The sequence below is a fragment of the Melopsittacus undulatus genome, chromosome 1 (genome assembly GCF_012275295.1).
Source record: "Melopsittacus undulatus isolate bMelUnd1 chromosome 1, bMelUnd1.mat.Z, whole genome shotgun sequence".
NCBI lineage: Eukaryota > Metazoa > Chordata > Aves > Psittaciformes > Psittaculidae > Melopsittacus > Melopsittacus undulatus.
This window is the reverse complement of record NC_047527.1, coordinates 114,060,724-114,072,393: the sequence shown is the minus strand read 5'-3', so window position 1 is coordinate 114,072,393 and position 11,670 is coordinate 114,060,724. Positions and strand designations below refer to the sequence as shown.

Sequence of the window (11,670 nt, the reverse complement as noted above, 5' to 3'; positions counted from 1 at the left end):
TGTTGGTGGAAATGTGCAAGGAACAACCATTTAATTTATTATGAGATGAAATTCTTAAACTAACATATTATCTAGTTCAGCCTCCTGGGACAATTTACATCTGACCCTGGTGTCAGCAGCTCATTCGACTCATTTCAGGAAGCGTGGAATGAAAGAGGTACTGCGCTTTTACACAAAGCAATCAGTTAGCCTAAAGCAAATTACCGAGTCAAATCTCAAGGCAGCCCTGTGAATCTCAACCTCATTTACTCACCAGAGGAAAGCTTCAGTGATGGAGCAGAGTAACAAAACCCCTAATATATCACAGCTCCATCGCACCCAGGCTGGGAAGTTTATATTTCCCTGACAACTTGGAGACAATATTGTGTGTCAGAGCACATGCACATGTCATAAGCATGAACATTAAGAGGAAATGAACATAAATCCCAGATTCGAATGTGTAGTTTCAACATCCTGGGACAATTAAATTATTGATAATGGTTATCTGTCACCAAGCAATAAATCATAAAGTCATGGTATGGTGGAAGAAAAGCTATCTTGCTGCTGACAGACGCATAGACTGAAAGATGCAGTGGGCCTCTAAGGTTCCAGAAATAATTGCATCAAGGTGAAAGATTTCTACTCTTGCTATTTTTTCCTCATCAACTATAGTATTTCCATACTCAAAACAACACTTTCTTGTGACAACTTTTCTTACTTGGGCTCTATGCTTTCTGACATTTTAATGAAAATGATGAATAAAGCTGAAAATGAGAAGCCGGTGAGGAGCAGTCCTGGCTTTATGGCCAACAGCTGGAGCACAGTGCTCTGTGTGGAGCTGGAAACTGGCTCCTGAAATTGTGAAAAGTGATGGGTACTCCCTGCTGATGGTAACATCAATGTAAATAAACTGACACACACCCTCCTTACCCCCTGTTACAAGACTGTGAAAATACAGGAATCGCAGACTGAGCAGATGCTGGCAAATAAATAGAACTGAGGCTGACCCAACTTTTTAAGTCACTTCATTTCTGCACCTGAAATAGAACTCTACATTGAATTTGTACATCAATTTGCTCTGCACTGAATATAGTGTTGAGCTCTCGTGCTTGGTATAGCCATATTTCCTAAGAGGCTACAGGTTTATGTGGACAAGTAGCAGCTGGTGGAAAGAGACAGGAGTGAAGGCATTTCCCTTCCAGGCACAGGAGCTGGGGAGCAAGAGCTGGCTGGTGCCTGGTTATACATGGTGGGAATACCGGGTCCAGGCGGCTGAGGCTGCTTGAGTTGGTGCCAGGGCTTGAATAGGTTGGCACTGCCAGCCCGGGTGTGTGAGCAGCAAGTGGGACCCAGCTTTGTGAGGATCCCTTTTCAGAGGGCTGCAGTGCTGTGAAACTCAACACAGCTCTGAGGAGAGAATGGAAGTTTTTCAAGTGTACGCGCTGTACTGCACTGCTCAGAGAGGCCAGGGATCACATTCATTTACTCATTTTCCAACAGCTAGATCTCTTTATATTAACTGCACAACATCCATCAGTTTTGGCCAAAAAAAGGTGTATTTTTTTAAATACTGATCCTTTGCCTGTGTGGGGATCTGTATCAATTTCAGCATTTCGTCTCCTTGTACAGATTTTGAAAACTGCAAGCACAGTAAAGGAAAACAGCACAAATAAGTCATCATAAGTCTGGGTTTAACTGTCTGAGGTCTTAAAATAAAGGCTACAGATGAACTACTCCAAGACATAAGGGCTACCAGTGTGAGTGACAGCGGCAAGCTGAGGCCATTTCATTGTCCAGAACATGACATTTATTGCCCTGATTCCTGTATCATAAAATTAAGTTTACTTTAGAACTTATTCCAGTTGAAATCCAAACTTAACGGTCAAGAGTGTCTTGAGAGGTTATGTTAAGGACAACAATTATTGTCAGGGAGTTTTTCTCCCCGCAACAGTACGAAAAATAAGCCACATTTTACACATTATTCATGTGATAAACTGTATCTATCTACAGCTTTCCAACAGAAAAGAAAAAAACAAAATCAAGCCTCTCCTCTTCCAAATGAATTTGGCAATTAGCATTTATTTTAGAAGTATTTTTGGGTACAGTGATGAAGCATATGATACTACTACAGCTGTGACGTCAGTATAATAAATATGGATATATTTATTCAAAATAACATACCAGCCCTGTGGGGCAGAGTTGAAGAATACCTCAAATAGCATTTGCTTGGTCACTGGCTGCTGGTGGAACTTGTGACAACTCCACAATTATGTTGGTATTTACATTGATTAAAAATTACTACTTGGATTAATATTTTGATCTCCACAGTCAGTACCTGTCCGTATCTGATTTCCTTTCATATACTCTCTACACCTTCCCTAAGGGCTCATTGCAATCCTCCTTTTTCAGAATTGCATGAGTCTTCCTAAAGGAAATTTTAAATCATAGAATCAGAGCATGGTTTGGGTTGGAAGGAGATGTTACTGCTCTCAAGTAAATGCCTTAATATTAGTTGTTGACCATGGTCATACAGTGGGTCTGTAATCGGTAATATCAGTAGTTATTCATGTGTTTTTTTGAAAGCAACTCTAATTCTGAACATAATTTTATGCAAAAAAAAAAATAAAGTAACTGCATCAATACAATGTTGTCCTCCATTTAAAAATGAAAAAAACCACAATAAGGTAATGTGGAAATGTAATACCCTACATTTTATTTACAGCTGGTAGATTTTAATTTGAGTTAAACGCATGTTAATTAAAACACATTTCACCAGCTACTTATAAAATTAAGCACCATTTTGTTTGATGTTGGTAGAAGCAGGAAATTTGGAGTGATGTCTACTGCTACAGCTGTTTGCAGTCCTTTTATAACAATCTCACCAGATGTGAGATTGATGTATCTGCATTTTGTCCTCTCCTGTGAATTGCAAGTGATCAAACAGGCAAAAACATAATGACAGGATGATTGGACAAGTTTAGCATGAAGGGAATTGTTGAAGGCATTCATAAATCACTGCATAACCACACACACAGTGAAGGAAAATTTATTGTAATGTCAGAGATACACAAAACCATTTATATCTACAATGAATTTCAAATACAAGAGTATTAATTGTAGAAAAGTCTTTGCTGTATCTTAACCAATAGTCTTTTGAAAGATGTAATACTATCAACTACGCAAAACTGGGTGTATTTTATAAAAGCTAGGTGTGACAAACAAAGCAATGTGAGAACAAACATAATTTTCCACAAATTTATTCTCATTATTGAATTATCCTCATATAAATGAGCTTTGCTGTGAAATACAGATACTGGAAGAAGTAATCATCTATTTAATTGTAGCCATATTGCAAAATGAGTGTGTTGGTAAAAGTTGCTACAGCATCATCCATACTTTGCTTTTTCTGTTGCTAGAGCCAATCTGCGAATGTTTGCTATGCAACCAGCTGCTGCCTCCTGCAGAGTTTCATCTGTAGAGCCTATCATAGGCAGTAGGAGCTAGCCAAAATACAAGAGACACAGCGTAAGAAAAACGAATAGGTGTGCTATTATCTAAATAATATTAAAATCATATCTAGGACAATGGCATGAATTTACCCACACACATAATAAAATATTAAAATTCATATTAACATCACTATTATATATGTATGTATGCTTAAATATGTACACTTCTGTAAACATATATGTATCAATGTACATATAGTGCACAATGCTTTATATTTTATCCTATTTAACCTGTCAACTGATATTTTCATGTCCGCTTTTCTGTTTATTGCATCATGCAATTGGTTGTGACTTGGCTTTTTTCTTGTAAGTAGAAATTGCATTTGCTTTATTTGAAACCATGGATTTCCCTTCAAGGAATACAAGTATATTTGTACACGCTCAAGAGTTTTAATAAATAAAGCCATGCTTTTTTTTCTTTTTGGCCTTGATCATGAAACTGGATCCATGCGAAGGGACCCTCGTGTCACATTGACTGCAGTAGGTTTCTTTATTGTGACAGCAAACCACTCACATTAAAGTGCTTGGAAGGATACAGATCTGGGTATATCAGTCCTTCACATTTGCACATAAAAGTGAAAAGCAAAAGCTCAAGAAAGGTTCCAAACTTTTGGAGCTGATTCAGCTTTTCAGTCATGTGGTCTAGTCCTTTACTCTGGAAGTAATTCAATTTTTTTCAGAGGAAATTCCCTTGGAGTAAGGTACTGCTCAACACAAGTATGACATAAGACAGACCCTGATGGTAAAACATTTTTACATATCAGAAAACCATTAATAATGTTTTTGGATCTCACTTGTTCAGTGTGTTGTAAGTCAGTGATGCAACTGCAAATGCAATATGTGTTGGAAAAGAGAAGACTCTTGCTTAGCTTAAATCAGCTCCATGCAACCCTTGGATCTCTGAAAATCTGCCAAGCTTAATGTGTGTTCAGGTATTTAGAAGCTCAGACAGCTCTAATTAAAACCTATATTTTCAGTCTGCAATACTTCAGATTCTGTGTATACCCAAACAATGTTGAGTCAAACCACAGAGAAATCTGTTATCACTCAGCCCTGGTGCATATTTTTCATACAGCTAAAATATTACACAAAATTATGAACTGCTAAATATAAAAGCATAAATTGAATGCAGACACCAAATTCATATGCTACCTTTTTCTAACCTTCTAGCAATCGCGAGGCAGGGGCCACAGCTGCACACATATGGCATTTGCTCAGAGAGATCAAAGCATTTTATACTTGAGGAAGTATTTGTGTTAGCCAAATGTACAAAACAAGCATCTTACCAGTCACCTTTCACCCTCTGACCCCTACATGTAACTTTTAAGATTGCTTGTGGTAGGCCTGAAATATGTCAGAGGAGTATTATGTAAATTAAGCATCAAGTATAAATTTTTCTAGCAATTCTTCATCCTATCATTTCGATTACTGTAATCCGGTATGTGATTCTCAGCAACCTGATATAGTTGAAGGTGTCCCTGCTCACTGCAAGAGGGTTGGACTAGATGACATTTATAGGTCCCTTACAACCTGAACTGTTCTACAATTCTACGATTCCATGATTTTGTGTCTATGTACAAGTATCTAGATGAGAACTCTGAAAGCATGAACACTCCTGAAAGGATATGTCAGAGTTAAAACAACATGGGAAGAAATTACATGAGAAAGCTTTATGTTCTTTATTTGCGTGCAAAAGCTGGGCCAGGGTCAGCAACCAGAGAAGTTAGTGGAAGCAAGGCTTCAACTGACTTCAACTGGAAGTAAGACCAAGGAGCACGTCTCTGTCAAGTGATAAAGCTGCTCTTAAGAAATACTGCTGGATGATGAACTTTATTCCTTGCTATTTCCCACCAGCTGATTTCTCATCAGCTTAAAGTGCTTCTTTGGGTGCTTCACAGCTTTCTTGTATAACTTACAGAATAAAACTGGTAGAGATACTTCACATCCCTGACCCAAAGCATAAAATATGTATGCACATACTGTTCATACAGTGGTTTTAGTAAAGCCATAGGTTTTAAATTTGGGGGCAAAGAAACTATATGTCTTATATGATTATTCACTGCATCTTTGCAGACCTAAAGCAAGGCTTTTTCAGTGTACTGAGTGTGAAAGTCAAACTGTCAGAATAATTTCAGCATAGGACCTGTTATCAACACGTAAGAGTGGAAGTTCATAACAAAAATAATGGTTTGAAGATATATTATCTATCAGAAATACAGCAAAACCCAAAGATAGACCTTATATATATATACGACTTAATAACAACTACATGTTAGGTAGGACTTAATTTAAAGTTATTATTTTCTTCTTTCAGCCACCACTTCTTTCTAGGCTCAGAAGACTTAGGAAAATGGGTATTTTTTTTGTCACTTTCTGTACAGAGCTCAACATTAAGCAACGACAATGCTTCTAGGGGAGTGTCTGTGCTTTTTGTTGCAGCTATATTTTGGAAAATCAGGGTTAAATATCAAAAAAGAGCATACAAGACACTGGCTCAAAATAACCAAAGAGATGCTTAAAGACACAGAGGCACTGATGCAACCAATGCAAACAGCAATTTTTAGAAAGGTATCAAATACTGATTGTTCTCCTCCTGAGTTCAGGAGATCAAGGATCAGTTGCTCTCTAATTTGTTTTTCTTCTAAATCACTTGCCAGAGGTAACATCTGTAAGAACTGCCACGTCATGCAAAATCCTCTACTACACTGTGTCTCAGGATTTGCACAATATGCACAGTATGACTTCAAAGAAATATTCTTGGAAACACAGTTCAATACAGTAGCTGCCTCTGAGGACTGAGGATATACAGCAACATTTGTCAGTTAACCTACTCCTTTTGTGCTAACAAAAAGACAGCTGAAGAGAAGATTATTGAGAAGTAGGTAATTCCATATTTAGGAACTTAACTTTGAAGATTTCTATATAAATCCTCCCTTAAATGAAATAAAATTTTATTCTTTCTGTATATAACAAGAAAGACACAATTCTTTCACTTTCTGACTCCCACTCCTTGACCCTTTCATGGGTTCAGTTCAAGTTACTGGCAATTTGGGTCGTACAATTCAGGTATGGAAATGTATTCATAGATAGTATACACAGCCTATACCTACATATTAGAAATATTTGACAAGTCCAAGAAATCTTTCTTTTTTATTCCAATGTGCCAGTACAATATAACATGTCCTTTTTCTTGATGCAATGTCCTTGAACTCCATGTATCCCTTCCTTTTACTGTTCAGGTATTGTTTTCTGACACATGTAAATGTTAACAGATGTGAGAAGCAGTAAAAAGCATGTGGTACAAATGCTTCTTTCTGGCACATAGAAGGCATTTTCCATAGACAGAGAAAGCATTTACAGCACTATGTAGCCTTCATTTTCTGTTGGCAGGTATCTATATTCTAAGGCAAGAGTCCAAAATTTTTTGCACAGTTAGCACGTCATACCAGCAAATAAGCACAAATACAAGCTGTTTGGAGAACGTACAGAGCATATGTAGCATTTCTGGTTCCAAAAGCAAGAGCAATGCACAGCCAAATCATTTAAATATTCAGATCAATTAAGATTTTGCTATTACTATCCCAGCTTTAAAATAGCACAGAACTGTGATACTATATTAGGGTTGCACAATCATAGAATAATTCAGAAGGGAAGAGGTCTCAGGAGGTCCCTAGTCCAATGTCATGCTCAAAGCAGAATCAGCTATGAGGCTAGACCAGGATGCTCAGAGTTTTATTCAGCCTCACCTTGAAAACCTCCAAGGATAGAGATGGCACAACGTCTTTGGGCAACCTATTGCAGTGTTTGACCGTCCTCATAGAGAAAAAGGTTTTCTCTGCACGCAATTACTATTATTTCAGTTTATGCCTATTGTCTCTCATCCTCTTCCCATGCATCACTATGAAAAGCTTAGCTCTATCTTTTTAATGACTGACCTCCTTGCCCTTCAGCCTCCTTGACTTCCAAGAGCCCTTCAGCAACTTTCCTTGTCACCAGCGCCCAGGTAGAATACAATCCATTAACTACTTCATTCTCAGCTGGATCATCCGAACAGTTTTAATCCATTTGATTGTTCATACATCTAGACTATATCACATTGTAACTTGGGTCAAAGTATGCTGTGGGAAACAGTTTTGAAAACCTCAATAAAACCAAGGTAGATGACATCCACTGCCCTCCTCTCATCCAGAGACTTAGACACATGGAGGGCACCCAGTTACTGTTTCAAATCATGTCCTTCCTGTGCCCAGAAATGTGTTCCAAGGGGACTCACCTCCCTAATTTACCCAGATGCCGACCAGTCTGTAATGCCCCAGACTGGCAGTAGGAATTGCTGCTCTGAAGAGACTATTTGCAAACTCTTATTGTTGGGTTTTACACTGTCTGGCATGCCAAAGGTGTAACAAAATCAGAAAGTCTTTTGTTCCTCAGGACAGCAGTAAAAGGTAAGGAGATAAGCAGTAATATTTTCTTGCATAGTCATGTATCATGAATGATGTCATCTCCCACTGTCTGGAAGAACAGCTTCCTTCCACATAGCATCCTTACCATCACAAAATAACCAATTGAAAATGTTATTTCAAACAAGATAACACAAACATCAATATAAGAACTTGTAAAACTGTCATTTCAAAATGGTGTGGATCCCTGGATGAGTAAGAAGAGTAGTAAAAATGGGCTAATAATTTTCTTTTCTACCAAGATGTTTTTCTAGAATTTTTCACTTCTACAAAAGAAGTAGTGCAAGAGGATTTGAAAGCAGAAAAAATGTAGTCAACCAACAAACACTCTGACAAAATCTCAGGTGGTAGAAATACTTCATGTACTGGTTACAGTAATTTGTAAGTACCCACTTTCCTTTAGACAGAGTCATTGCAGCTTCCAGACTCAGAGGCGGGAAGCAGGAAACATAGGAAGCGATGTTTTCAGAAAGAACAGAGTTTTGCCCATATTAATCTTTAAATAAAAGGTTAGTCATTTGATGTGTCTTCAACAAGTTTTCCAAAACAGTGGAAAGTGTTAAACAATCCTGCTGGAAAGGGATTCCCTTGCTCATACAAAACAGATAAAACATCAGCCTATTCAATACTCTGGAGTCTTGTGAACATGAAAGCAAATAATGAATAAATAATAACTATAAAAATATTTAATACCTTTATTTATGGCTTCCTTAGGTCTTGTGTCCTATAAAACAAATTTTATTTGATTTTTTCTAATCAGAAGGAAATACGGACAAACTCCTTTGACAAGACTCATATCCATACTGGGAAGCTAGTCAGAGTTCACATAGAGCTTAAAATTCCTGGAAATGAAGGCATTTACTTCAATACAACATCTTGTAGATTGACATAGCATTTCCAGTTGGTGGTAGGACTTGCCATTTTTTTTTTAAAGTAAGCTTTAGTATCTGATTTCTTTTGCATGCAACATTTCCTGAAGCATGCTCACTTTCTAACACTGTGATTTTCTAATTGTGCAACACTTCTTTTCCAAAAAAGAAATTTTTCACATGCTTTTTATAAATCTAACCTATAAGAAAAAAAAATACTTTAAATAAAAGCATATGGTAGAAGCTTATCCAAGAAAGTATCAGTCTAGATCCAGCCAGCGTTTTCTAACTTTCAACACCATATTGCATACTGGAAAATATTAAAGCACCTAGTTTGAGTGTTATGTTACACATATTCCTATTCTCATAAAATTAAATTATAAAGAATAAAACACACTCCACAAGGAAAGCATAATGAAGGGTAAGCTAAGTCACTGTTTCTCAAGTAAAATTCAGGCCAGTTTCCTGATTTCCTCTTTCAGCTGAAAGGGTAAGGCAACATGTACCACACAACAGCCTCCTAAGAAGATGCTCATCTAAGTTCTGGGCATTTTCTGTGAATTTTCTCAGGTGGCACAAAGATTTTAGATATAAAGTCCTGTATGTCAGGGAACACTCTGACCTATCAGACATACGAAATCCAGTACTAAGAAAATCCAGTAAAGACAAAAGAGAGGCAGGGCCCCTCACTGTGTAAGTGGCCACTCACTCACTGTGCTGATTCCCTCTTGTATAAGGTCTCTCCTCTCTGAGAATTAAGTCAGAGAAACCCCTGGTGTAGCCCAGTTCACTAGCTTTGATTGTAAAGAGGTGGGAACTGAATCTTGCTGTTTGGGGTGAGGGCGATCCCAGGAAGATTGAACCTGGCTTCTTTTCCTTTCTTTTCTTATTTCTGTCTTTCTTCTCCTTTCTTCTCATATTTCTGTCTTTCTTCTCCTCTCTCCCATGAAACACATCTCCACTCTGGCAGCCACGGAAAAAAGGATAACAACTTTTGGAGCCACTCAAGCACAGCTTGGGGCATGAGGAGGTACAAAGGATGCAGCTTATGCTAAGGTACACCTGATTATAGTGGTGATGAGCAGGCTAGCCAGGAGCTGTCTCTGATCCTTCACTTCCCCCTCATAAGACCAGTGGAAGATCATAGGAGCAGGCAAACATGTGCTCTTCCTGCAAACAGGTGCAGGACACATTAGGATGAGAAGGAACTTGTCTGCAGTTTGTGGCACACTTCCAGATATTAAACCATCTCACCTATCACAGGACAGGTGACTTGCTCTCAGTGGTGAAACAGCTGTTGGTAAGCTGAATCCCACAAAATGCTGGGAAACAAGAGAGAAAGAAGAGTAGGGCTTCATAGATTCAGTGAAAGATTCTGAACATATGATTAGTGGTACCTTTTGGTGAGATGTTTACTATTTCTTTAGAATATGCAGCTTTGGTGAACCTAAACTAATTTTATGCCATGATAGATTTGAAGTTTAAAATATTCCCCTCCTATGCAAAGCCATAATAAATGGGCAAAGAACTCTGAATGACAAGGAGAAAATTAACAGAATTTTAAATGGTTAAATATAAAATAGTATAAAAAATGTAAATTTGCAGGCCACCTTAAAATACACTAAGTTTAAAGGTTACCCCATCTCAATGCATTACTTATAGGACTTTAGAAGATATTGATAACATTTTCAGATGTAAACCTAACTAAATATAAAATACCATACAAAGATAATGTAGCTAAATGAAACTCATAATCAAAAGTATTTCTAATCTTTAAAAGGTACAGTTATATGTAACCAATTGGAGTCCTTAAAGTTCAAATCTACATTCAGCTGTAAGATGTTCAGTGTGATATTAAGAAAGAATCCAACCATCATGAACATTCCAATGTTCAAAAAGTCTTATGGGATATGAAATTCATCCCACAAAGAGCAATAGGCAGATCTGATAATCCAGAAGTGATGAAGACCAGGGTATTACAGCATATTTTTATTTGAACCACTTTCTCTATTTTATTTTTATTTCATTGTAGTTTTCAGAATAAGATTAACATATAAAAGGGTTTTGGTGGGATAGAGAGAATAAAGAACTTCTTTTTGTAATGTCAATGGAATGGCATTTTTGAAAAGATGTTTTCAATTCACTATAAATTAATTTTATTAGGATTAAAACAGGAGCATGCTTACTTACTGCATAGTGGACATTCAAAGCAGTAAATGTGTCATGTATGTTCCTTTCCTTTCACAATTTGTTTTGACCCAATAGCATGTTGGGAACTATCCTTCCCTTCCTTATATTGATGCTAGCCTGTTCCATCTTTCTTTGTATTTCTATTTCCTTTTTCACACTTTGCTTTATTTCCATTTTACAGAGGCATGGCTTTCACCTTGCCTTTCATTTTTTTACTGAGAGGTACTGTAAGAAATCGAGAAAGAATTGCTAATTCTGTTTTGTTTTTCAAAATTTGTTAACGTTACTATCAATATGAATACTATAATTTTTGTCTATCTCTTACAGTCATATGAAGATTTTATAAAAATTAAGAAGGGGCAGTTGCAAACAAACTATCAGCAGCAAGTCAGAGGAAAACAAGGAGGTTTAAGCTGTCCATTCTCATACTGAAGGGTTCTGCTTGATATCTCATCAATACCATAAAAACAGTATGTTTTTTTTTCTGGTTTGTCTGATATTCCTGAAATTCACTATAAGTAGTCTGTCTTTGAAGAGAACACTGAACTGCAGCAAAGAGACACAATGGTTCCTGGAATAGTGACAAATTTTGCAATGTTTATCGCAAGTTGCATCTTACCCCTAGAAGCGGGTACAAAATCTGACTGTAGTGGTAAGTTACGA

The 11,670-nt window shown here is 37.2% G+C and overlaps 1 protein-coding gene across 1 annotated transcript in view; it reads right to left on the bottom strand.

Annotated features, from left to right (window-relative positions):
* Window positions 1–3,365: 3,365 nt before the first annotated feature.
* The window catches only part of ODAD2 (outer dynein arm docking complex subunit 2), an 81,762-nt gene continuing 73,457 nt past the window's right edge, over window positions 3,366–11,670 (bottom strand). Inside the window, exon 19 of the mRNA XM_013130019.2 lies at window positions 3,366–3,479. Coding sequence (XP_012985473.2) covers window positions 3,366–3,479 — 114 coding nt within the window. The remainder of the gene's footprint in view (window positions 3,480–11,670) is intronic.